At 50.1% G+C, this 27,978-nt stretch overlaps 1 protein-coding gene across 1 annotated transcript; it reads left to right on the top strand.

Annotated features, from left to right (window-relative positions):
• The first annotated feature begins 62 nt into the window (after positions 1-62).
• LOC127583860 (putative ubiquitin carboxyl-terminal hydrolase 50) lies at positions 63-27,899 on the top strand. Its single transcript, XM_052040254.1, has 7 exons — positions 63-142; positions 12,309-12,530; positions 13,000-13,195; positions 16,412-16,576; positions 22,492-22,634; positions 23,020-23,152; positions 27,723-27,899. The coding sequence occupies exons 1-7, from the start codon at positions 63-65 to the stop codon at positions 27,897-27,899; spliced, it is 1,116 nt and encodes a 371-aa protein (XP_051896214.1).
• Positions 27,900-27,978: the final 79 nt, after the last annotated feature.

Genomic DNA, 27,978 nt, shown 5'->3' with positions numbered 1-27,978 from the left:
AGTACTCACCAATCTTTATTTGACCTCTGTTGTGGCATTGTACTTTAATTGCCCTTGAGAAGATGGCGGTGAGCAGTCAATATGATGAAGATGCTGGTACTGAGGGAGTTCCAGTGATGAATGAAGCAATGATGAAGGAACGGTGATATATTTTGGTGCTCCAAAGGGGAGCTGCAGATCCTTGTCCTCCTTGGTGGTGGAGGTTGTTAGTATGGAAGGTGCTGTCAGCATAGCCTGGGTGAGTAACTGCAGTGCATTTTGTAGACAGTGCACTCTGTGGCCCCTGTGCTTCTGTAGTGGAGGGAGGGAGTTTAGGGGGGGTGAATGGGGTACGCATTGAGCAGGCTGCTCTGTCCTGTAGAGTTTCCTGAGAGCTGCTGGAGTTCTGCACATCCAGGCAAGTGGAAACATCACACTCCTGACTTGTGGATGGTCAATGGCAAAGTAGTGTCAGAGGGTGAGTCATGCCCAGACTCAGGCTGGATTCTGTTCCAAAACTAGGCATGGGGTGAAAACCCAAATGGAAGATTTAATGAAAGTGTTGCAAGTGGCTATGATTTTGGGAGGCTGTCATAGGTTTAAATATAAATTTACACCTTTAGCTCAGAATGATGACTAGACATTTAAACTGTTAATTATCACTGCCCTGTACACACTGCACCTTTCGGGGGCTCCTGCTTGTTAGTTATTTCTCCATTGACATTATTAAGTCAACAACTGAACCACGGCTAGAACGGCCACCCGGAATCATCCACCTCATTCCGAATCCGAATCTGAATCAGGTTTATTATCACTGACTTATATGTCGTGAAATGTGTTGTTTTGCGGCAGCAGTACAGTGCAAGACATAAAATTACTATAAATTACAAAAACAAATGGTGCAAAACAAAAGGAATAACAAAATAGTGTTCATGGGTTCATGGACCATTCAGAAGTCTGATGGTGGAGGAAGAAGTTGTTCTGAATCCTTGAATGTGGGTCTTCAGGCTCCTGTACCTCCTCCCCGATGGTAGTAACGAGAAGAGGGCATGTCCCAGGTGGTGAGGCTCCTCGGTGATGGATGCCACCTTCTTGAGGCACCTCCTGTTGAAGATGTCCTTGAGTGTACCTGGGAGACTGGATATCAGGAGGGTGTTGGTCAACGTGCCAATAGCTGGGCAGGTCAGGCACAGGGAGCTGTGGGCCATGACAGGATCTCTCCGATAGGAGGCTTTGCAGAAGGGACTGCAAGGTTCAGGGCAACTCATCAAATATCTGAGGAAGAAAGGTTTCAAAGCCGGTAGCTGCCAGAGGACTTCATGGGTCGGGCAGAGACGTTCCTGAGTGAACACCAGCGTTAATGAAATTGTAAGTCACCAAAGAATGTTCTAGATGCCAGTTGTAGGAACTGACGGAATTTAAGTGACTCCACCCATTGTTTCTGATTGGCTGCTTATTGCTTGTATTATGAACTGACAAGCTCCACCCACCTGCCCTGCCCTTTGACCTCCCTGCTCCTGGCCTGTTGGAGTGTGGTGTGTGGGTGGGGACTCTCAGTGGTTACTGAGCCTTGTCTACCGTGCGTGGGCTGGTGTGAAGGTACCCTTCGATCGCACTGTCTGTTGTGGCCACTTTGTGATGTCACTTCAGGCAATGAGATGATGGGAGCTGTGCTTTGCTGAGATTAATGGAAAGAGATCCAGGGCACAGAGTTCTTACAGTTTTAGCTTTGTAATGATGTCCCGGACTCATGGAGGATAACAGCAGGTAAGGTCTGCCTGCACTCTGCCTGGTTATAGAATCACAGAATCGTACAGCACAGAAATAGGCCCTTCGGCCCACCCTGTCCATGCCGACCATGATGCATTAGACCCATATCCCTCCACACCTTTCCTATCCGAGTACCTGTCCAAATCCATAGTAATTATACCTGCCTCTACCTTCTCCTCCGGCAGATTGTTCTGTACAACCACCATCCTCTGTGTGGAGAAACTTACCCCTCAAATCTCCTTTAAACTTCTCCCCTCTCACCTTAAACTTGTGCCTTCTAGTTCTAGACCCCCATACCCTGGGGAAAAGACCCTGACTATCCACCCGATCTATGCCCCTCATAATTTTATAAGCCTCTATAAGGTCACCCTTCTGCCTCCCATGTTCCAGTGAGAATAAGCCCGGCCTATCCAGTCTCTCCTTATAACCACAGCTCTCCATTCCAGGCAATGTCCTGGTGAATCTCTTCTGTACTCTCTCCACTGCAACCACATCCTTCCTGTAGTGTGGTGACCACAACTGTACACAGTACTCCAAGTACAGCTGCAACATGACATCCAGTACAACTTATCACAATAATTTTTCAGAAAACCTGTTTGTTGGTAGAGGGCAAAGGTTTCTTAATCATGTTTGATCAAATGCATGATAAATTCAATGTAATTATTGTGTTGGTCACACAAATGTTGTAGCTTTCTTCAAAGATCATCTTCAATCTCCCTGTATCCTTAAACAACCTTCTTCGCTATCTACAACTGCATCAATTTTTGTGTATCTGCGAACTTACTAATCTGATCACCTACATTCTCATCCAAGTCATTTGTATACAGTAAACAACAGAGATCCCAGCACCGACCCCTGTGGCACATCACTTGTTACAGACTGCCAGTCACCACAACCCTCTGCCTCCTATCACCCAGCCAGTTTTGGATCCAGTTCACCAACACACCCTGGATCCCTTGTTAGCTCTGCAAACAAGGCTTTTTGCTACCTAGAGATTTTTTTGTTAGTTTATTGGACAACATGGAACAATAGAAATGGAAAAAGCCTCAAAGAAACATCACTTTTTTAAGGTTTGGGTTGAATGTTTAGAATCCATATCGAGGGTGTAACCAAAATGTGTAACTGAACTAGGCCCCTCCCTCACCTCTCTTCCCAAACATGGCTTCTCACCTCCCTCTTGTGCCAAAGGATTGTCCCAGCATCTGAGAGAAGCTACAAGAGTGTGTCTAAGGCATGGGGGAGGTTGAAATGGGAAGGGGCAGGAATTGGGGGTTGGGGAAGTGAGTGCAGCCTTGTGGAAGGCAGATGAGGTTGCTGGGAGGGGCAAGGCTGGGGACAAGTGAGGGTTGTGGGGATGGTAGGGATGGAGGTGGGGAGGAGGAGTGGAGAGGTGGTGGGAAAAGAGATGGAGGGTTGAGGAAAATGGAGGTCAGACTCCAACTGTGGAGTGTTTCCCATTGACTGTTCCCCCTACTGTAGCCAGTGAGGGCAAATTTAGTCATTGGGATTGACAGGAGCACAGTAAAGGGAGAGGAAAGACCAGTGGTTTAAACTGAATTTATATAATTGTAAGAGGCTTGACAGGTAAGGTGGATGAACTCAGGGCGTGAATTGGCTCTGGGAACTGGGATATCTCAGCCCTAACAGAAAGATTGCTAAGGGAAGGGCAGGACTGGCAGCTCAATGTTCCAGGATACAGATGCTACGGGTGTGACAGAGGTGTGGGTAAGAGAGAAGGGGGAGTTGACCTCTTGATGAGAGAGGAGATAACAACAGTCCTTAGAGAGGATATTCTTGAGGGACCATCCAGTGAGGCCATATGGTTAGAACTTAGAAACAAGAAGGAGATGATCACGCTGATGGGATTGTATTATAGACCTCCCAATAGTCAGCGGGAATTGGAGGAGCAGATATGTAGACAGATTGCAGCTAGCTGTAAACATAACAGGGTAGAATTGGTGGGAGATTTTAACTGCCCTAATATTGACTGGGCCAACCATAGTGTAAAAGGCTTGGACGGAGTGAAATTTGTGAAATGTGTTCAAGAAGGTTTCATTTATTAATATAGAGAGGGAGCTACTAGAGAGGGTGCAACACTGGACCTCTTCTTGGGGAATGAGATTGGACAAGTGGCAGAAGTATCTGTCAGCAAGCACTTTGGCTCCAGTGACTATAATTCCATTAGTTTTACTTATGGAGAAGGATACGACTGGTTCACAGGTTAAAGTCCTGAAATGGGGCAGAGCAAATTTTGGAGCCATTAGGCAGGATCTTGTAGAGGCTGATTGGGTGAGATTGTTTGTGGGGAAAGGAGCATCTGCCAAGTGGGAAGCTTGTAAAAGTGTGATGTCAAGAGCTCAGGGCCTGCATGTTCCTGTTAGGGTGAAGGCTGACAGGTCTCAGGAACCCTGGTTGATGAGAGATATTGGGGCTCTGGTTAAGAAAAAGACAGGCATACACTGTGCTTAAGCAATTGGGAACTAGTGAATCTCTTGGATGACTACAAGGATTGTAGGGGTGCGCTTAAGAGAGAAGTTAGGAGGGCAAAAAGAGGATATGAGAGGGATCTGGCAGGCAAGGTGAGGCAAAATCCCAAGAGATTCTATAAGTATATTAAGAGTAAAAGGGTAGCTAGGGAGAGAATAGGTCTGCTTAAAGGTCAGTTTGGCCATCTGTGTGTGAAACGAAAGCAAATGGAAGAGATTTTTAGTGAATATTTCTCTTCAGTTTTTACTGTGCAGAAAATGATGGAAGCTTAGGAAATTGGGCAAATGAGTGGTGATTACTTGGACCACATACGAATTAACAGGGAGGAGGGTTAGGAGGCCTTAAAGTGCATTAAGGTGGATAAGTGCCCAGGACCTGACCTGGTGCATTCTCAGACCTTATGGGAAGCTGGAGAAGAAATTGCAGAGGCGCTTGCAGAGATTTTTCTTCATCTCTGGCCACGGGCAAGGTTCCAGAGGACTGGAGAGTGGCCAATGTGCGACCAGCAAACTTCAGGCCAGTGAGTCTGACATCAGTGGTGGGTAAATTGCTGGAGGGGATTCTGAGGGACAGGATCTACCAACATTTGGAGAGACAGGGTCTGATTCGGGACAGTCAGCATCGCTTTGTGCATGAAGTCATGTCTGACAAATCTCTTGGAGTTCTTCAAGGAGGTAGCCAAGAGGTTAGATGAGGGTAGGGCAGTGGATGTTGTCTATATGGACTTTAGCAAGGCCTTTGACAAGATCCCTCATGGCAGGCTAGTTTAGAAGGTTAGATCCCATGGAATCCAGGGGGAGCCCGATGGTAGGAAGCAGAGTGTGATGGTCGAGGGTTGTTTCTCAGACTGGAGGTGTGTGTCTAGTGGTGTGCCACAGGGGTTGGTGCTGGGACCTTTGTTGTTTATACTTTATATAAATGATTTGGTTAGTAAGTTTGCGGATGTTACTAAAATAGGTGGTGTTGTAGTGTAGAAGGTTATGAAAAATTACAGGGGGATCTTGACCAGCTGGGTATGTGGGCTGAGGATTGGCAAATGGCTTTCAATCCAGATAAATGTGAGGTATTGCATTTTGGGAGATCAAACCAGGGTAGGACTTGTATAGTGAATGGTAGGGCCCTGGGGAGTGTTATGGAACAGAGGGGCCGAGGAGTGCAAGTGCATAGTTTCTGAAAGGGGCATCATAGGTAGATAGAGTGGTGAAGAAGGTGACTGGCACACTGGCCTTCATCAATTAGGGCACTGAGTCTAGGATTTGGGAAGTTATGTTGCAGTTATATCCAGTAAGCCTGCACAGAGTATTATGTATATCCTGTTATAGGAAATATGTTATTAAACTAGAAAGAGTGCAGTAAAGATTTACCAGGATGTTGCCTGGACATGCGGGCCTGAGTTACAAGGAGAGGTCGTGTAGACGATGACTATTTCCAGAAATGTAGGAGATTGAGGGGTGACCTGACGGAGGTGTATAACATCATGAGGGGCATAGACGGTGAAAGCGCACTGTCTTTTCCCAGGGTGAAGGTGCTAAAAACAAGAGGGCATAGGTTTAGGATCAGAGGTGAGAGATTTAAAAGGAACATCAGGGGCAGCTTCTTCACACAAAGGGTGGTGCGTATTTGGAATGAGCTGCCAGAAATAGTGGCTGAGGTGGGCACATTAGCAACATTTAAAAACCATCTAGATAAGTACATGGATAGGAGAGGTTTAGGGGGCCAAACGCGGGCAGATGGGACTAGCCCACTGGACAACACAGTCGGCAGGGACTAGTCGGACAAAAGGACTGTATGACTCTGTGACATTGGCTTTGCAAGGTCTCCGTGAAGTCACCCTCAACAACTGCTGTCCTGATGTCAACGGCAGTGATCCCTCACCCCTCTTTGGTATGTTTGGACCAAGGCTGTGATGAGATCTGGAGATGAATGGTCCTTGTGGAACCCAAACTGGGCGTTGATGAGCAATGTCTCCTGATAACACTGTTGATGACAGCTTCCTTCACTTTGCTGATGATTGAGGGGACAGTGACTGGGGGAATTAGCTGGATTAATTTGTCCTGCTTTATGTCAGCAGGACACGCTGGCAATTTCCCACATGGTCAGGTTAGTGCTGTAACGTAAGAGGTGCAGCCCTCCAGTCTACAACTGCAATGTTTGAGTTATCGAGTCACACATCACAGGAACAGGACTTTTGGCACATCATGTCTATACTGACCATCAAGGACCTCTCTAGACTAATCTCATTTACCAGCACTTGGTCCATGGCCGTTCACTCCTTGGTGATTCAAGTGCTTGTCCAGATGGTTCTTTGATGTTCTGGGAACATCTGTCTCCACCACCCCCTCAGGCAGTGTGTTCCAGATGGTAACTCTCTATGTGGAAACATTCTTCCTTAGATACCCTATAAACCTATGACATCTGATCTTAGACACCTCCACCACAGGGGAAAGTTTCTTACTATCTACCTTGTGCCTCTCATAATTCTGTACTTCTTTATAAGGTCCCCCCTCGACCTCCTGCAGTCCAAGGACAACAAGCCCAGTCTCTCCTGGGAACTGAAGTGCTCCATCCCAGGCAACACCGGTGAATTTCCTCTGCACCCCATCCAGTGCATCATCTCCTTCCAGAACTGCACGCAGTACTTGCTGCGGCATAACCAATGTTTTATGAAGTTGTACGAAGACCTCCCTGCACATATTCTGTGCCCCAGCTAATGAAGGCAATAATCCCATATGCCTTCTTCATCACCCTGTCTACATGCTGCCAGCTTCAGGGACCTTTGGACACTGAGGTCCCTCTGTTCCTCAGTACTCCCTGGACCCTGCCATTATGATAAGTCCTACCCTTAACTGATTTCCCCAAGATGCATCACCTCACAGAATTAAATTCTTTCCCTGCCCAATTTACCAACTGATAAATATCATTCTATTGCCTAGGACTATGCTCCTCATTACCAACACCACCACCAGTTATCAAGTCATCTGCAAACTTACTAATTGTACCTCCTACACTAATGTATATAACAAGAACCACAACACCAATCCCTGTGGTACATTGCTGGTCGAAGGCATCCAATCACACAAAAGTAACCCTCCACCGTCACCCTCTGTCTTCCAAGACCAGGCCAATTTTGGATCCAATTTGCCAACCTGCCGTGGATCAAATGGGCTCCATCCTTTTGGACCAGCCTCCCATGTGGGACCTTATCAAAGACCTTACTGTAGTCCACATCAACCACACTGCCTTCATCAATCTATTTTGTTACCTCCAAAAGATTCAAATTAGTTGGGCAGGAACTCCCAACAACAGATTTGTGCTGACTATTAGTCCGTGCCTTTCCATTAGGTTCATCCTGCCCCTTGGAATTTTTTCCAGTATTTCCCTACCACTGCCGTTAGACTAACTGGCCTCTAATTACCTGGCTTAGCCCTTGAATAAAGGTACCACAATTTGCTATTCCCTAGTCACCTCACACCTCACTTGTGGCCAGAGAAGATTTAAAGATCACTTCAGGGCCCAGTAATCTCTTCCCTTACTTCCCATAGCAACCTGGGATATACCTCATCAGGCCCGGGGATTTATCCCCTTTTACACCCATCAAGACATCAAATACTTCTTCCTTGCCAATCTTAACCTGCTCTAGAAGTTCACCGCCCCAAATGAAATCCCTAACTAAATCTCCATAGTGAATACAGATGAAGTATTCATTTAAGACTTCACACATGCAAGATTGTCCCTTTAGTCCCTAACAGGTCCCACTCCCTCCCTGGTTACCCTTTTGCTTTCAATATACTTGTAAAACACCTTGGGATTTTCCTTACTCTTATCCGCCATTTTGTGGCCCCTCTTTGCCCTCCTAATTTCATTTTTTAGCACCCCCTACCCCCTCTCTGTTCCTGCAGCTTCCCTCAATTTCAGTTCTCTATACTCACTAGATGCCTCCTTTTTCTTTATTGAACTCCTACCGTCCCTTGATGTCCATGGTTCCCTGGACCCGTTGTTTCCCTTGACCCCCACTGGGGCATGTTGGGACTGAAATCTCACTATTTTACTTTTAAAAGATGTCCACTTCGTGAACATACATTTACCTGAAAATAACAGCTCGCAGTCTACATTTGCCAGGTCCTGTCTACTGATGTAGAAATCGGCCTACCTCCAATTCAGACACTTCATTTCCGGCCCACTATTGTATCTGCTTCCACCTTCACCCTCAACAGCACGTTCCAGGCACCTCTGTGTAAAAAAAAACATTCACAACTTTTATTTCTAATCTCTACCCACACAGCGTCGTTTGAAGAACCTTCTAAGACATCCTCCCTCATTACTGCAGAAATGGTCTCCTTAATCATATTGCAGTGCTTCATCTTTTACACCTCACCTATCAGCTTGAAACTTCTAAATCCTGGGATGTTGAGTTACGGATCAGAATCAGAATTATTATCACTGCCGTACGATGTGAAATGTGTTGTTTTGTGGCAGCAGTGCAATGCAAAGTCATAATATCTATAAATTACCAAAGTAAATAAATAGTTCTCATTACTACCATCAGGGAGGAGGTACAGGAATGTTCTTCAGTATCTTCTCAAAGGCACACACTCGTTCTGTGCTCAGCTCTCAGCCACGTATCAGTGATCACATTCCAGTGTGTGATCAATGCTCTGTTCTTCTTCCTTTCCCCTCAGCTTCCTTGCATTAAGTTGGATGCAGTTTAGCCTTCCAATCCTCCCACATGCCTTATTGTTCCCATGTCTGCTCTGCTTCTGGACTGACCTAATTTTTCTTCTATATTTAGGTGAACCTTGTCCCCAGGTATACAAGTTTTCTGTGTCCAATCTTCCTGCCAAATTAGTTTCAAATCTGCCCAACAAATTGAGCAAACCTGGTAATGTAGCAGCTAGCGTAACGCTTTACAGCGCCAGTGACGCGGGTTCAATTCCGGCCGCTGTCTGTAAGGAGTTTGTACGTTCTCCCCGTGTCTGCGTGGGTTTCCTCCAGGTACACTGGTTTCCTCCTACATTCCAAAGACGTACGGGTTAGGAAGTTGTGGGCGTGCTGTGTTGGCACCAGAAGCGTGGCGACACTTGCGGGCTGCCCCCAGAACACTCTACGCAAAAGATGTATTTCACTGTGTGTTTCGATATCTTATCCTAAGGATATTGGACCTGTTTGAGATCAGGTGCAACCCGTTGCCTGGTCCCAGAGCCTTGCAGAGTTCAGTGCTCTCAGCAGTTCCCTGCGTCACACGGAATGAACCACATTGGCTGGAGACTGGTTCAGACACACTGGGAATGTCAGCAGGGAGCTGGGTTGCATCTCCCACTGAGAACACTTGTGGCCCCGCCAACAAGGATATTGCTTTTGCCTCCTGTTTGCGGTCTAATGTCCGTCAGTGATCACGTCCAGACATGGCAGGAGCAAGATGGGCCGAAGGGCCTGTTTCAGTTCCCCAGCTGCCCTGGGATGGTCTGGTGATGGACGGACAGGGTTGGTGGGGTTTGAAGGTTCGGAGGTCTGGATGAGAGTGTCCAGAGCTGACTGGGCTGTTTCTGGCACCTCCTCCTGCTCCCAGACCGGTTACCGGCCATCCAGTTCCCAGCAGGAGGCCATTTGGCCCATCACCCCTGGTCTAGGTGTTCAAGGACCCATATTCAGGGCTGGGAACCAACCACGAGACCTCATCTCCCTCTCTACCCCCATTGCCTGACCTCCAACATCAGACCTGGGCTGTCATTCCCATGGAAACCTCACCCTGACCCCGTGCTTTGCTGGTAGCCCAGAGTCTCCAGACAACAGAGCTCTGACTGTTTTCCTCCATCTCCCCCTCCCCATCTCCCCCCTCCCCCTCATCTCCCCCTACCCCCATCTCCCCCTCCCCCCCATCTCCCCCTCCCCCTCCCCCCTCCCCATCTCCCTCCCCCCTCCCCATCTCCCCCTCCCCCTCCCCATCTCCCCCCTCCCCATCTCCCCCTCCCCCCATCTCCCCCTCCCCCATCTCCCCCTCCCCATCTCCCCCTCCCCATCTCCCCCTCCCCCCTCCCCAACTCCCCCTCCCCCCATCTCCCCCTCCCCCCCATCTCCCCCCTCCCCCTCCCCATCTCCCCCTCCCATCTCCCCCCTCCCCATCTCCCCCCTCCCCATCTCCCCCCTCCCCATCTCCCCCTCCCCATCTCCCCCCTCCCCATCTCCCCCCTCCACCTCCCCTCCCCTCCCCCTCTCCCCCTCCCCCTCCCCATCTACCCCCCCCATCTCCCCCTCCCCCTCCCCCCTCCACATCTCCCCCTCCCCCCATCTCCCCCTCCCCATCTCCCCCTCCCCCTCCCCATCTCCCCCCTCCCCATCTCCCCCTCCCCATCTCCCCCTCCCCCCCTCCCCATCTCCCCCTCTCCCCTCCCCATCTCCCCCCTCCCCCTCCCCCTCCCCATCTCCCCCTCCCCTCCCCCCTCCCCATCTCCCCTCCCCCTCCCCATCTCCCCCTCCCCCCTCCCCATCTCCCCCTCCCCTCCCCCCTCCCCATCTCCCCTCCCCCTCCCCATCTCCCCCCTCCCCCTCCCCATCTCCCCCTCCCATCTCCCCCCTCCCCATCTCCCCCCTCCCCATCTCTCTCCTCCACCTCCCCTCCCCTCCCCCTCTCCCCCCTCCCCCTCCCCCTCCCCATCTACCCCTCCCCCCATCTCCCCCTCCCCCTCCCCCCTCCCCATCTCCCCCTCCCCATCTCCCCCTCCCCCCCTCCCCCTCCCCATCTCCCCCTCCCCCCCTCCCCATCTCCCCCTCCCCCCTCCCCATCTCTCTCCTCCCCCTCCCCCCTCCCCATCTCCCCCTCCCCTCCCCCCTCCCCATCTCCCCTCCCCATCTCCCCCTCCCCCCTCCCCATCTCCCCCCTCCCCCTCCCCCCTCCCCATCTCCCCCCTCCACCTCCCCTCCCCTCCCCCTCTCCCCCCTCCCCCTCCCCCCTCCCCATCTCCCCCTCCCCTCCCCCCTCCCCATCTCCCCTCCCCCTCCCCATCTCCCCCCTCCCCCTCCCCATCTCCCCCTCCCATCTCCCCCCTCCCCATCTCCCCCCTCCCCATCTCCCCCCTCCACCTCCCCTCCCCTCCCCCTCTCCCCCCTCCCCCTCCCCCTCCCCATCTACCCCTCCCCCCATCTCCCCCTCCCCCCACCCCCTCCCCCCCTCCCCATCTCCCCCTCCCCCCTCCCCATCTCCCCCCTCCCCCTCCCCATCTCCCCCTCCCCACCATCTCCCCCCTCCCCCTCCCCCCTCCCCATCTCCCCCCTCCCCCTCCCATCCCCTCCCCACCATCTCCCCCCTCCCCCTCCCCCCTCCCTATCTCCCCCCTCCCCATCTCCCCCTCCCCCCTCCCCATCTCCCCTCCCCCTCCCCATCTCCCCCCTCCCCCTCCCCATCTCCCCCTCCCATCTCCCCCCTCCCCATCTCCCCCCTCCCCATCTCCCCCCTCCACCTCCCCTCCCCTCCCCCTCTCCCCCCTCCCCCTCCCCCTCCCCATCTACCCCTCCCCCCATCTCCCCCTCCCCCCACCCCCTCCCCCCCTCCCCATCTCCCCCTCCCCCCTCCCCATCTCCCCCCTCCCCCTCCCCATCTCCCCCTCCCCACCATCTCCCCCCTCCCCCTCCCCCCTCCCCATCTCCCCCCTCCCCCTCCCCATCCCCTCCCCACCATCTCCCCCCTCCCCCTCCCCCCTCCCTATCTCCCCCTCCCCATCTCCCCCTCCCCCCCTCCCCCTCCCCATCTTCCCCTCCACCTCCCCTCCCCTCCCCTCCCCTCCACCTCTCCCCCCTCCCCCCCTCCCCATCTCCCCCTCCCCCCTCCCCATCTCCCCCTCCCCATCTCCCCCTCCACCTCCCCTCCCCTCCCCTCCCCCTCTCCCCTTCCCCCTCTCCCCATCCCCTCCCCCTCTCCCCCATCCCCTCCCCCTCCCCCTCTCCCCTCCCCCTCCCCCTCTCCCCCTGCCCTCCCCTCCCCTCCCCCTTCCCCTCCACCCCCTCCCCCTCTCCCCCTCCCCCCTCCCCTCCCCCCTCCTCTCCCCCTCCTCCCCCACCCCCTCCCCCACCCCCCCCAGAACACGCTTCTACCACCTGGTCCCCAAGTACAGCAGCAGCTCGCTGGCCGAGCCGGGAGCATCGAGCGCAATGCGGGAGCGGCCGGCCGGGGGCGCGGGTCAGACGGGCCTCGGGAACTCGGGCAACAGTTGTTACCTCAACTGCGTGTTGCAGTGTCTGAACAACTGCACCCCCCTGGTGGACTTCTTCATCACCGGCGCGTACGCCGACCACATCAACCGGTGGGGGGGGGGGGGAGGAGAGGGGGAGGGAGAGGGGAGAGGGAGAGGGGGAGGGAGGGGGAGAGTGGAGGGAGGGGGAGAGGGGAAGGGGAGGGGAGGGAGAGGGAGTGGGGAGGGGGAGGGAGGAGGAGGGAGGGAGGAGGAAGAGAGAAGGGGAGGGGTGAGGGAAGGGGAGAGGAGGGGTAAAAAAGGGGTTGAGGGGTGTGTGGGGTGATTGGGAGGGATCAGGGTTGGGTGGGGTGAGGTAACTGGAGGGATGAGGGGAGAGGGCTAGTTAGGATGAGTGGAGGGGTGGGTAGGGTAAAGGGAGGGATGGGGGAGAGGGGTGGGTAGGGTGAGGGTTGAGGGAGGGTGAAGGGTAGGGGAGGGGGAAGGGGAGGGATGGGCTGTGAGTTAAGGGTGAACCAGTTTAATAGATCTGCATCGTCAGCTCTGAGTTGGACTCAGTTCCGATGGATCTTTTGTGCAGAGGCCGTGGAGAGCTCTCCAACGCCTTCTCGGCTCTGGTGATGGACATGTGGCTGGGGGATTGTGTGTACATCTTTCCAGATGAGGTGAAGAGAGTTCTTGGGAAAATGCATGCTTCGTTCTCCGATGGGACCCAGCAAGATGCGCAGGAGCTGCTACTCTTTCTCCTAAATGTTCTCCATAATGATCTAAAGAGAGTGAGTGAGTGGGGAATGCGGACGGACACCCTCACTGGAGGGGGAGGTTGTTTACCATGGAGAGCTGTCCCCTACTGAACTTGAGAAACACGATGATGCTGGAGGAACCCAGCAGGCCAGGAACCTTCAGTCCTGACCTGAAATGTTGACCACCAGCTTTTCTCCATGGATGCTGCCTGGCCTGCTGAGTTCCTCCAGCATCAATGTGGTTTTCATCTAGATTCAATCATCTGCAGTCCTTTGTTTCTCTCAGCTACTGACCTTCCCTATCAACCAGACTGCTTCAACTAACGGCCGACCCTCACCCTTCTCTTGCCCTAATGTTCACACTATCTCAGCACAGCATCGATCATTCCTTCACCCACACGAGTCAAGTGTGAGGGGTTTACATTTGGAAGCTACAGAGGGCACAGGTCGGTTCAGTGAGAGGGCAAAGGTCTGGCAAATGGAGAATGTGGAAAATGTGAAATTGTTCCTTTAAATATATTATCTGCTCTTGATGGTCCAACAACCATCCCCTATGTCACGGGGATGTCTAGAACAGTATGAAGGGGTATGAACTTTAAATGATTACAGAGCTCTGAGAGGCAGAGGGATTGGGTGTGTCAATGCAAGATTCACAGAAGGCTAGCACACGGTCTCTGCAAGTCATCAGGATCTTAGAGTTCATTGCAAGAGACCTGAATGTAAAGTCGGGGAGGTTATATTTTAGTTATATCAGGCATTGTTGGCCACATCTGGAGTACAGACCGTCTGCAGGTAATGAACAGGTTCCACTTTTACTGATGTCCATAAGTCAGAAAATACACGAAACTGCTCAGTGGGAACCATAGCTCCATGGTTCCGTTGTTGTCATGAATGAGCCACTGGAGACTGTAGCTGGTAGATGTGTCCATCCCTTCCCTCTCCTCACCCTTTCCTGACATCCTGCAGTACTTTTCAAACACAGAGGTAACAATGAAGTACAGCTTCCATGGTTATAATTACCTACTTTAACCTTTAGTGTAACGTTATAGAATTCCATACTTACAATGGGAGCACATCCCTTTGAACATTCAAACTCTGGTGCTGGTCTGCGAGGTTCTGAGCACCCAAAGCTGACGAATGCACCTGTTTTGTTACAGGGTTGAGGGGTGGCTCCTTGGATATACAGATTGGTAAAACAAACAGTGGCAGCGAAATGTCTTCAACAGTGTGTTAATACAGAAGATGGCAACTAATGTCTCTGATCTCATCTTGGGGCTTTCAATGAGGGTCTATTGACATGAGCATTTATTTATTGTCTTCCTCCATGTCTTCCCCTCCCCCAGCCTTCATCAGGATGTCCCATGCTCAGTGGCTGGTTCTGGTGGTCTCCAACTTTCAGTGCATGTTACGTTGTTTGGTAGAGTACTGGATCAAGTAGTGATTGCCCTGTCAGTTTCCAAAGCAACTCTTCAAAGCGGTCTTCCACGGTGAAAGTCACTACCTGTGTTCTTAGGAGACAGTGGTGTCTGATTACTGGGGAGGGTATGTCAAAATGGTTTTTTTTTCAAGACTGGTTCTCGGTTGAATTATGGGAGTTTGTTTGTGACCACGTCGGGGTTTGGTAACCTTGGGGCAGCCTGTACTGTGCACAGTATTTGTTAATGTATAGGTCGCAGGACAGAGGAGGTTTACCAGACTACGATCTGGAATGGCCAGCTTGTCTAATGAGGAAAGGTTGGACAGGATAGGTTTGCATCTGCTGGAGTTTAGAAGAGAGGGAGATGATTTAACTGAAACAGACAAGATCCTGAGGGGTCCTAAGGGTGGATGTGGAGATGATGTTTCCTCTTGTGAGAGACTCTAGAACTATTTGAAAATAAGGAGTCACCCACTTAATGCAGAAATGAGGCAGAACATTTTCGTTCAGGAAGTTGAGTGTTTCAAACTCTCTTCTTTGAGGTGCAGGGGAGTCTGTAAAGGCAGACAGATGTGTTCTTGACAGGCAAGAAGGTGAATGGTTATCACAGATGGTTGGAATGTGTTGAGGTTACAGCTGTGACCTTATGAAATCGTGGAGTTATTGATGACCTTGAATATGTATAACTGATTCAGTCATCTGAGCTGCTTATAATTCGGATATTTTTAAAGGGAGGTTGAGCAGTGTGTGGGTGGAGGGTACTGAGGACGGCTCAGATTGATTTAGATGAGGTTTGAGTGGAGCAGAAATGCCAGCATGATTGTTGGGCCGAATGGCCTGCCGTGTCTGTATAGTGTGGCAGCTCCAGTCCCCATCCTGCCAGGAGCAGATTCCGCCTTGCATGTTTCATGTCTATTTGTTCCCCCCGCGCCCCCCACCCCACCCCACCCACCGTTCGGTCACTTCCCAGTGGGTCAATAATTTGTCTCAAATGGACAATTTCAGCTAACAATTTCTTACAAGAGTCTTTTGAAATACCTTCCTGAAGCTTCTATAAATAACATACAATCGTAGTCATTTCATCATGGGATTGCACCAGGGTTGGTAGGAACCTGACTCTGCTCAGCTGGAACTTTTCCTGGGTCGTGCTGTCCCTAATTATAGAGAACAATAGGTGCTCCACGGTCCGTCTCTGCAACCCTGGGTCAAGGAATGACGTGTAAAGGAGTGAGCTCCTGAATCCCTTACAGCTCTGCTCCTGGGTTAGGGTTAGGGTTCCTGGCGGCTCAGTGAATGGCTTCTGGGTTTTCTGATGTTTCTTGTTCTGTGACTCACCATGACCCATTATTGCTAACTCTAGGGAATGTTTCCATCAGTGAAGGGGGGGGGGACTTGAATGGCTGAATTTCCACATTTCATATTTTCCATTTTTCTTTACACCATAGGAGACCATTCAGCCCAACAAGTCGTTACTGGTTCATAGATCAATCCCATTGCCCCACATTTCCCCACAAGCTAATCACTCTGTCAAGCACATTAACTCCCCCTGATTCTCCTAACACCCATTCACATCAGGGACCATTCACAGCGGCCAATTAACCTACCAACCCCCACATCTTTGTGGGAGGAAACTGGAGCACTCAGAGGAAACCCTCACAGTCACAGCGAGGGTGTGCAAACCATGCACAGACAGCACCAGAGGTTGGGACTGAACCCAGATCACTGGAGCTGTGAGGCAGTGGCTCTACCTTATTATTGGTCGCTGCTGGCAAGAGGCTTCCACACTGGACCTTCGGAGAAGGACGGTGAAATGAAGAATGTTCTCTGCTTAGTCTACAGGTGTGAGAAATGTGGAAACATCGATCGTTACAAAGTTATTTCAAGGGCAACTGAGCTACATAAAACTCTGTCTGAGTTGTTACCACAAGTCCAGCCAAACAGAGAACTTCCTGAGCCTCTCTCTGCCCATGCCACCAGACGGTGGGTGTTCCATTCAGGTAAATACTCACCATTATGGTAATGCCTTTTGGGTGCACTAACCTGATACTGGTAACACCTGATCGGGTCCCTGCGGGACAGTGGCCAGAAACTTGCTAACCTGGGACCTCCAGTTTCCAAAACAGGATTCAAGAGGGGAGAGGGAGAGAGCCCTGGAATTGCTGCAAAAGACAAGGAGATCCCAATAAATGAGATACATGCCAGGAAGGGGACTGGAAGGCTGGGCAGCTTCCCATTTATCCTGCAGATTAACTCCACTCCAAGGGGGAATGTTGAAGGTGAGGTACACTGTTGTGGTAAGGGAACGTGAGCAGAGGCAGGTTGGTTAGAATCACAGTCTACACCTCAAGTAGCAGAGATAGTATGTAGGCACCTGTCCGAGGGCAGTAAATTTGAGAAGGATTCTCCATAAAGAACTATGGAAGGTATGAGCAACAATATTGTGAAGTGGCACCTGCTCACTGGTGCAGAGCTTGGGTTTCACCAGGAGCGCTCTGCTCCAGACCTCCTCACCAAGGCTGCAACACAGACCAAATAGCTGAACTTTAGAGCAGAGCAATTATTGATCTATCTCAGGGCAGCTACTAAGTGTGGCATTGAGCAGCTTTGGTAAAACAGATGGCACTGGGCATTGAGCAGCCTTGGTAAAACAGATGGCACTGGGCATTGAGCAGCCCTGGTAAAATGGATGTCACTGGGCATTGAGGGGCCTTGGTAAAACAAATGTCACTGGGCATTGAGGGGCCTTGGTAAAACAGGTGGCACTGGGCTTCGAGGGGCCTTGGTGAAACAGATGTCTGGGCATCAAGGGGCCTTGGTCAAACGGAAGTCTGGACATCGAGGGGCCTTGGTAAAACAGATGTCACTGGGCATCGAGGAGAAACACTGAAATCTGGAACCTAGCACAGTTTAGTTGTTGGAGGTCAATCACTAGCCAGAACATCATGCAGAAGCTTCTCAGGACAGTGTCCTCGGCCAAACCATCATCAGTTGCTTCAGGAGGTCAGAAGTGGGAAGGTTTGCACAATGTTCATTTCATTCTCAATTTCTCACGTGAAGCGGTCTGCACCTGCCTGCAGCAAGAGCTGGACAATATTTGGGCATAGGCTGAGAAGTGGCAAGTAATATCTGTGTCTCATGAGTTCCAGGCAATGACCATCCCCAACAAGAGAGAGTATGACCACCTGCCCTTGAAATTCAAAGGCATCTCCAAATTGAGTCTCTGGATTCAAAGGTGAAGAAGTAATGGTGAAACAGTGAGAGTTCAGGGCCAACGAGTTCCTATAAGGATCCCTGGTATCTGAGATTCACAACAGGTCCAAGAAACTTTGGGTGCCAAGGAATATCAAGGGCTGGATAAAGAAAAAAAAGGAGGCAGATAGGACGGTGTCGGTGAAGTGTGCTGGCTGTGTGATAAAGACAGAGAGTTGGACCAAACGGGTTCTTCACTTGTTGCAAGGATGTGAATACGGTGAGTGCCCCAAGCATCAACTCTTGGCCTCAGTCAGTGACATTTCATATTAGTAGCCTAGAGGAGATGGCAGAGTGTGGTATCCATACAGTGATGAGGACATTTGGACTGTGCTGCAGCTTGAGTGAGTGGGCGAAAGCTTGACAAATGGAGTTTAATGTGGTGAAGTGTGAGGTTGTACACTTTGTAACAGGAGTTTAGAACACAGAATGATGTTGTGCAGACCTATATAAACCTACTCCATGATCAGCCTAACCCCTCCCACCTACACAGCCGTAACCCTCCATTTTTCTTCCATGAGCCTATCCAAGAGTCTTTTAAATGTCCCTATTGTATCAGCCTCCACCACCGCCCCCAGCAGTGCGTTCCAGGCACCCACCACTCTCTGTGTGAAACACCTACCTCTGACATCTCCCCTAAACTTTCCTCCACTCACCTTAAATGGATGTCCTCTGGTCTTGGCCATTGCCGCCCTGGGGAAAAGATGCTGGCTGTCCACTCTGTCTATTCCTCTCAGAATCTCATGCACCTCTATCAAGTCACCTCTCATCCTGCGTCACTCCAAAGAGAAAAGCCCTAGCTCGCTCAACCTTTCCTCATTAAGACATGTTCTCTAATCCAGGCAGCATCCTGGTAAATCTCCTCTGCACCCTCTCTAAAGCTTCCACATCCTTCCTATAATGAGGTGACCAGAACTGAACACAATACATTGTGTGGTCTAACCAGAGTTCTATAGAGCTGCAACATTACCTCGCGGCTCTTGAACTCAATCCCCCGACTAATGAAGGCCAACACACCACACACCTACTTAACCACCCTATCAACCTGCGCGGCAACTTTGAGGGATCTATGGACCGACCCCAAGATCCCTCTGCTCCTCTACACTGCCAAGATTCCTGCCATTAACCTTGTACTCTTCCTTCAGGTTTGATCTTCCAAAGTGTATCACTTCACACTTCTCTGGATTGAACTCCGTCTGCCACTTCTCAGCCCAGCTCTGCATCCTGTCTATATCCTGTCGTAACCTACAACAACCTTCTACACTATCCATAACACCACCAACCGTCGTGTCATCTGCAAACTTACTAACCCACCCTTCCACTTCCTCATCCAAGTCATTTACAAAAAATCACAAGAGCAGGGTGTCCCAGAACAGACCCCTATGGAACACCACTGGTCACTGACCTCCAGGCAGAACATTCTCCATTTACTACCACCCTCTGCCTTCTGTGGCAAACCAATTCTGAATCCATGCAGCCAAGTCTCCATGGATCCCATACCTCATGACTTCCAGGATGATCCTTCCATGGGGAACCTTGTCAAACAACTTACTAAAGTCCATTTACACCACATCCACTGCTCTAACCTTTATCTATTTGTTTTGTCACCTCCTTGAAAAAACTCAGTTAAGCTCATGAGGCACGACCCACCCCTCACAAAGCCATGCTGACTATCCCCAATAAGACTATGTTTCTCCAAATGCTCGTAAATCCCGTCCCTAAGAATCCTTTCCAATAATTTACCCACCACTGACGTAAAATTCACTGGTCTGTAATTCCCAGGATTATCTCTATTACCTTTCTTGAACAAGAAACAATATTTGCTATGCTCCAATCCTCTGGTACTACTCCTGTGGCCAGAGGGGATGCAAAGATCATTGTCAATGCCCCAGCAATCTCTGCCCTTGCCTCCTGTTGTAACCTGGGGTATATCCCGTCCAGCCCTGGGGACTTATCTATCCTAACGTTTTTCAGAAGCTCCAACACTGCCTTTTTCTTAACCTCAACATGCACCAACACATTAGCCTGTTTTACGCTGACCTCATATTTGTCTAAGTCCCTCTCCCTGGCAAACATGAAGCAAAGTATTCAGTAAGGACCTCCCCTACCTCCTTCGCCTCCAGGCACATACTTCCCACTTTATCCCTGAGTGTTCCTACCCTCACCCTAGTCATCCTCCTGTTCCTCACGTACGTGTAGAACCTCCTTGGGGTTTTCATTAATCCTACTCACCAAGGCTTTCTAGCGTCCCCTTCTAGCTCTCTTCTTAAGCTCCTTCCTGGCTACCTTATAATTTTAAAGTTTAACATAACCTTAGAGTTTAAAGATAGGTTGTTACCTAACTGGAGAAAAATTGTAGATGAGAGAATACGGAGGGATCTGGGTGTCCTAGTGACAAACCACAAAACGTTGGCTGGCAGGTGCAGCAAGTGGTGAGTGTCTACGTTTAGAAATAGAGAACTGTTGTACTTGTGCAGGATACTGGTGAGGCCACACCTGAGGTCCTGGGTATGGTTTTGAAGAAAGGATATCCTGACACTGGAGGCAATTGGAGTGAACTAATTCGCTACCACAGACACAGTGTGTCCGGCTGTAGTGAGACTGCCCCATTATCCAGACACAGTGTGTCCGGCTGTAGTGAGACTGCCCCATCACCCGGTCACAGTGTGTCCGGCTGTAGTGAGACTGCCCCATCATCCAGACACAGTGTGTCCGGCTGTAGTGAGACTGTTGTAGGTTGTTCCTTCCAACCCCAGTTTATGCAGGTCACTGTCCAAAGAGGTTTGCCCCAAATTGTGATGTCACTGGGTGTGTGCCTGACACTAGTGAAGTATCAGGTGTGCTGATATCAATGATGCACAGAAATAGAGTCTGGGTTTTCTCATGGAACTTTCACTGGAAATTCTGGCAGGACCAATTGCCCTGGTTAACTCCTTAAACGGATCTAATTTCTAGACCTGTATAGAATGAAAATCTCTTTCCACCCCAGCAACACCAGCTCATTTACTTTAGATAAGTTTCTCTCTCCAGGAGCTGGGGTGCACCAACATTCTGCAGTGTGTCAGACGCTGGGCAGAGTGCTATCCCAGAGATTAGCAATGGCTTCGCAAAGGTCCAGGCACTGGGTCATCCAAACTGTTTGTTACCAGTGAGACAGAGCAGATGTGCTTCTTGACCTGACACTTCCAAACATCTATAGACAGGTGGTGGCAGGGGTCAGAAAACAGCAAATGAGGCACCTTTGGTCAAAGGCGGGTGTGGGGATCACTCGGCAACAGCAAAACTGCGATAATCCGGTACCCGGATCTGGTGGGGAGGGGGAACGGCACTATTGAATATCGTTCTGCATTATCCCAGCACAATTTTCAGTCGTTTTCTTAGATGTTGTACAGTATTGTAATAAATGTTCCCAGTCAACCTGGTGAGGTTCAGAGGCTGGGGGAGGAGGAGGGGGGTGGGAATCAGGGCCCCAGTGAGTTTCGGGGGTGGGGGGAAGTGTGGGGAATTGGGACCCTGGTGAATCCGGGGGTGGGGGGGGGGTGGTGGGGTGGTGACTGTAGGAAATACTTCCCAAGGAACCAGATGCCAAACCATGAGAATTCCCCAATGTTGGGACAGTGGATGACCAGACTTTACTGTACAGAGCAACTTGTTTAATGGGGGCGATGGGAAAAATGTGGGTCGATTAAACAAGGGCAGCATGGGTCCGTCGAAGGAAAGTTCAGTTTAACTGACAATAGAGTTTCTGATGGAGAACCAGAGAATCGATCAGGGAAACGTTACTGATGAGGTAGGGATGGTCTTCCAAACCATAAGGTCAGAATATTCTGAGGAAGGGTCTTGGACGTTCCTCTCTCTGTGGACGCTGTCTGACCTACTTAGTGTTCACAGTATCTTCGGTTTAATTTCAGATTTCCGGCGTCTGCAGTTTTTTAATTTTCAGGCTTGTCATCAAGGACATGAAATCAGGGCTTCGTGGGCTTCTGTTCAGCAAATTGGGAAGTAACTAGAAACAGGGAGGGGAAGTGGCAGGTTGTTTTTCAGACTGGATGGGGTTGTATGGTGGTTAGCGCAGAACTGCTGATCCTCCACGGCTTCCAAATCTCCAGAAGATGGATAACTTGAAGATGTGGTGGAATTGGGCAGATAGTTTAATATTGTGAAGCATTATGTTTTGGTAGGAAGAACGGTAAGAGGCAATAGAAACCAGGACAGAGAGATCTGGGACCGCAGGGCTGTTTGAAAGTGGCAGCACAAGAGCAAGGAAGTCATGGTAAACTTCTATAAACACAGGTTGGGCAAGGACTGATTATGGACAGTCAGCATGGCTTTGTGTGTGGAAAATCCTGTCTCACAAATATGATGAAGTTTTTTTGAAGAGGTGATCAAGAAGGTTCAGTGTTCAGGGTTCAGTGGTCATAGTCAGGAGTCAATGGTCATGGTGTGGGGTCAGTGGTCATGATCAGGGGTCAGTGTCATGGTTATTGGCAGTGGTCATGGTCAGTGGCGGCTCTGCGGCCAGGGCTGGTTGGAAGTGCATGTCCTGAGCCCAGCTCTGCATGCAGTGACCGACACTCCCTCTGGGAGGGGGTCTGAGTGACCAGTGTTAGGTTGGAGTGTGGCTGCCTGCCTTTGCTCTGCTAATGTCGGCTGCTGATTGCAGGACTGCCTCAGGCTGTTCTTTAAAGAAGAGGTTCTGAGCTCGAGGGACCGGCCTTTCTGCTCTTTCTGTGGCCGGAAGCAGGACCAGGCAGAGAGTATCCAGCTGCTGAAGGCTCCCGACATCATCATCATCCACCTGAAGCGGTGAGTTCCCCCAGCTGTGGCTTCCCTCGCGTTGGGGGGGTCCGCGGTCCCGCTGGGGGAGTGCCAGCCCAGGTCACCCCACTTTAACCCTCTGTGAGAACAAGCTGGAGTTTACATCGATCCAGCAGACTCTCACTGGCCAGAGCATTGATGTGAGGCTGCTGCAGTTCAATAGCTTTGCCTGATTTGAATGTTCCAGCTGAGGAACTTGCTGTGTGCAGGAGCCACTGAAAGCAAAGGGCTCTTTCCAGGTGTGAACAGCTGCCCAGCTGCAGGGGGGTATTTTCTGCCCCTCTCCCACGCTGGTCTCCCTCCTCACCTCACAGTTGTTCACTGGTTCTATGATGTAATCATTCACATAATAAATCCTCTTCCTTCCCACCAGCTTTGAATCAGATGATCACGGCAACAGGAAACTCACCAACATGGTGACCTTTCCCCTTGAAGATCTCGACCTGACCCAGTACACAACCACTCCAGCAACTCAACAGCTGAAGTACCAGCTCTATGCTGTGGTGGTGAGTCTCGTCTTCGTCTGCTCCTGCCAATGAAGCCCCCATCCCTCATCAGAGGGGCTTTTAGAGGGTTAGGTACTGTGGGGAAGGCAGTGGAAGCTGGGTGATAGCTGGGAGCTCACAGTGAGGGCTGGAGTCCTGTGTGTGGGAGTGAGCAATGCCCATCCTCTCCCTAAGGAAGGTGGACCCTGGAGAAAGGTCAGGCAGATAGCACTTCACATGAACCATAGAAACACACAATATTGGAACAGCAGCAGGCCATTCGGCCCTTCAATAAGATGATGGCTGATCATTGGCCTCCATTCTCGTCATACCCCCTGATACCAGGAATGTATCTTGCTCGTCCAGAAATATCTTCTGTAACTTCTCCAAACCAATGTCACAGCAAATTCCACAGGTTCCCCATCTTCTGTGTCAAGGAAATTTCTCTCGTCAAAACATTGGTCAGGCTACACTTGTTTTATTGTGTACAGTTCTGGTCATCATACTACAGCAAGGATGTGGCAGTGATTGAGAGAATGCAGAAGAGATTCACCAGGTTGTTACCTGGAATGAAGGGCTGTAGTTATTAGGAGAGATTGGACAGGCCAGGCCTATTCTCACTGGAACGTAGGAAACTGTGGGGGTGACCTTATAGAAGTATCATAGGGCAGAGATAGGGTAGGTCGTCAGTGTCTTTTTCTCAGGGCAGGGGAGTCTTGAACTAGAGGACACAGGTTTAAGGTGAGAAGGGTAAGTTTTTCACACAGAGGGTGGTGAATATTTGGTATGAGCTGCCATAGGAAGTGGTAGGTGCAGATAAGCTTAATGCAGACATAGGGGAGTAGTGGAGGCAGGCATCACAGTCGGTGTGGGTGAGGTGACCTGGTTCTGCATTGTACGATTCTGTAATTCTGTGATAAACAACTTGCCCTGTATCCCGAGGCTGTGGTCCAGGCTGCTGGACATCATTCCCACATCCGGTTTGTAAGATACAATGAGGTCCCCTCTTATTCTTCTAAATTCAAGTAAATACAGAGCAAGTGGGTCCAATCTTTGCTCCTTTGGCAGCCTCACCACCCCAGGAGTTTCGGCGCACAGTAGCACAGCCAGCATATAGCTACCATACAGCGCCAGAGACCCGGTTCAATCCAACCTTGTGTCCTCACACAGCTCAAAGATGTGTGGATTGGTAGGTTTATTGGCCACTGTTAATTGTCCCTAGTGTGTAGGTGAGGGGTAGAATTCGGGGCGTGGCGGGGGGGGAGAATAAAAAATATGGGGGATTTCATGCAGGATTACAGTAAATGTGTGGTTGATGGTCAGTATGGATGAGGTGGGCTGAATGGCCTAGAGTCAGAGCACTACAGCACAGAAAAACAGGTCCTTCGGCCCATCTAGTCCATGCCAACCAGATCTTCCGCCTAGTCCCATCTACCTGCACCTGGACCATATCCCTCCCAACCCCTCCCATCCATGTACCTATCCAAACCTCTCTTAAATGTTACAATTGAACCCACATCCACCACTTCCAATGGGAGGTCGTTCCACACTCGCACCACCCTCTGAGTGAAGAAGTTCCCCCTCAGATTCCCCTTAAATATTTCACCTTTCACCCTAAACCTATGACCTCTAGTTCTAGTCTCACCCAACCTGAGGGAAAAAGGCCTGCATGCATTCACCCTGCCTATAACCCTCATAATTTTGTACACCTCTGTAAGATCTCCTCTCATTCTCCTGCGCTCCAGGGAATAAAGTCCTAGCCTATTCAACCTTTCCCTATAACTCAGGTCCTCAAGTCCCAGCAACATCCTTGTAAATTTTCTCTGCACTCTTTCAAGCTTATTGATATCTTTCCTGTAGGTAGGTGAGCAGAACTGCACACAATACTCTAAATTCAGCCTCACCAACATCTTGTACAAATTCAACATAACACCCCAACTCCTGTACTCAGTGCCCTGATTTATGAAAGGCCAAAGTGCCAAAAGCCCTCTTTACGACCCTATGTACCTGTGACGCCACTTTCAAGGAACCATGGATCTGTATTCCCAGGTCCCTTTGTTCTACCACACACCTCAGAGCCCGACCATTCACTGTGCAAGTCTTACCCTGGTTTGTCCTCCCAAAGTGCAGCACCTCACACTTGTCTGCATTAAATTCCATCTGCCATTTTTCTGCCCATTTTCCCAGCTGGTCAACATCACGCTGCAGGCTTTCACAGGCCTTGCTATAGTCCATGTAGACAACATCCACTGCCTTTCCCTCATCAACCTTCTTGATAACCTCCTCGAAGAACTCTATAAGATTGGTTAGACATGACCTACCACGCACAAAGCCATGTTGACTTTCTCTAATCAGGCCCCATCTATCCAAATATTTGTATATCCTGTCCCTTAGAATACCTTCCAAAAACTTACCCACGACTGACGTCAGGCTCACCGGCTTATAATTTTGCAGCTTATTCTGAGAGCCTTTCTTAAACAATGGAACAATGTTAGCCATCCCCCAGTCCTCCGGCACCTCACCTGTGGCTGAGCCAAGTGTGAGGTGTTGCATTTTGGAAGGACAAATCAAGGTAGGACATACACAGTAAATGGTAGGGCACCGAGGAGTGCGGAGACACAAAGGGATCTGGGAGTTCAGGTACATAATTCCCTGAAAGTGGAGTCGCAGGTAGACAGGGTTGTAAAGAAGGCTTTTGGCATCCTGGCATTCTTAAATCAAAGTATTGAGTATAGGAGTTGGGATGTTATGGTGAGGTTGTATAAGACATTGGTGAGGCCAATTTTGGAGTATTGTGTGCAGTTCTGGTCACCTAACCACAGGAAGGATATCAGCAAGATTGAAAGAGTGCAGAGGAGATTTACTAGAATGTTGCCGGGTCTTCAGGAGTTGAGTTACAGGGAAAGATTGAACAGGTTAGGACTTTATTCCTTGGAGCGTAGAAGAATGAGGGGAGATTTGATAGAGGTTTACAAAATTATGAGGGGTATAGACAGAGTAAATGCGAGTAGGCTCTTTCCACCTAGATTAGGAGAGATAAGTATGAGAGGACATGGCTTTAGGGTGAAAGGGGAAAAGTTTAGGGGGAACTTCACTCAGAGAGTGGTGGGAGTATGGAACAGGCTGCCATCTGACGTGGTAAATGCAGGCTCACTCTTAAGAATAAATAAATGGACGGGAGAGGTCTGGAGGGTTATGGACTGGGTGCAGGTAAATGGGACTAGTGGAATACCGTTGCAGCACAAGACTAGAAGGGCCAAATGGCCTGTTTTCTGTGCTGTAGTGTTCTATGGTTCTATGTTAAATATCTCTGCCAGGGGCCCTGCAATTTCTGCACTGGCCTCCCACAAGGTCCGAGGGAACACCTTGTCTGGCCCTGGGGATTTATCCAACTGCATTTGCCTCAAGACAGCCAGTACCACCTCTTCTATAATTTGGATACCATCCATGACCTCACTATTCTTTTACCTCAGTTCTATAGTCTCTGTGTCCAGAGTAAATACAGATGCAAAAAATTAATTTAAGATCTCCCCCATCTCTTTTGGCTCCACGCATAGATGACCACATTGATCTTCAAGAGGACCAATTTCGTCCCTTGCTACCCTTTTTCTCTTACCAAGAATCTCTTTGCCAGAAAGCAGCCTATCCCAATCCCATCTCTATCGAACTGGATAACTCTGCATTTATCCACGTCATATCGCATCTGCCTTTTTCCATTCACTCAATAAGTTGCTTTGAAATCTCCTAACTCAGAATTCCACCCAACTTAGTGTCATTGGCAAACTTTGAAATGATATTGTTTGTTTCCTCACCCAAATCTTTGAAATACATCATGAATAGCGGATGGTCAAGCATTGAACGGACGGAGCCTGTGCTGACCTGCGCGTCTGTCTATGTGGAGTTCGCATATTCTCCCTATTACTGCCTGGGATTCTCTCATGTGCTCTGGCTTCCTCTCACATCCTGAAGGTGTGCTGTTGATGAGTAACCTGTGTGAAGGTGGGCGAGTGGAGAATTGGGGAGAATTAATGGGCCTGGGACAGAAAATGGACCACAGGGGGAAAGAAAGTGGGGGGAAGGGGATCGATGCTCATGGCTTGGGTAATCGGGGATTATTACCTGCATCTTCAGTCACTCAAACGCTATCAGCAGAACCTCTTTCTTGTTCCTGCTGATACTATTGGTACCTCTGTGGGCCAAGGAAACCTCCTGCCCCCACTTCAAGCCCAGAGGTGTCCCCTCACCTTGGCACTGGGTCGGCAACACAACCTTCAGGTCCGTCTTTACATCGGTATTTAGTTTAGCATTAATCACATTAGTCATAGCAGGGAAACAGGCCCTTCGGCCCACGGAGTTGGTGCCAACTCACAACCACCCATCTGCTCATCTTTCCCTGGTATACTTAGTGAACCATGTCACAATGACGTACTTGTACCAGACAGCCCTCTGAAAATACAACTTATATACTGAGCATTCAATAACATATGGACATCTTGTAATATGTAATTATATATATATATTTGTATGTGCGTACACACACACACACCAAACCTTTTTTTGAAGTTGACAGATTTCTGTGCCCTCTCCACAGAACCACACAGGTACCTTGGACAGTGGTCACTACACTGCCTTCTGCAAGAACCCAGTGACACAGAACTGGCACGAGTTCAATGATGCAAAAGTGACCAACATTTCTGAGCAGAAAATCCAGTCACCAGCAGCCTATGTACTCTTCTATAGTTGTGTGAATTTTCAGTGGCCACAGTAAGGGTGTCCCCGATCGCCGTAATAAACATTTTCCCTATAATTCAGTTTTCATTCTGTACTTGCCCTAGAGGGCAGCAATC

Source organism: Pristis pectinata, chromosome 28 (genome assembly GCF_009764475.1).
Source record: "Pristis pectinata isolate sPriPec2 chromosome 28, sPriPec2.1.pri, whole genome shotgun sequence".
NCBI lineage: Eukaryota > Metazoa > Chordata > Chondrichthyes > Rhinopristiformes > Pristidae > Pristis > Pristis pectinata.
This window is presented reverse-complemented; position numbering and strand designations above follow the sequence as displayed.

Bases quoted from the DNA above. Each gene is read 5' to 3' on its own strand.
- LOC127583860 (XM_052040254.1), top strand. From the start codon at position 63: ATGGCGGTGAGCAGTCAATATGATGAAGATGCTGGTACTGAGGGAGTT. The intron at 22,635-23,019 runs GTGAGTTCCCCC...CCTTCCCACCAG, and splicing joins ATCATCATCCACCTGAAGCG to CTTTGAATCAGATGATCACG. The intron at 23,153-27,722 runs GTGAGTCTCGTC...CCCTCTCCACAG, and splicing joins ACCAGCTCTATGCTGTGGTG to AACCACACAGGTACCTTGGA.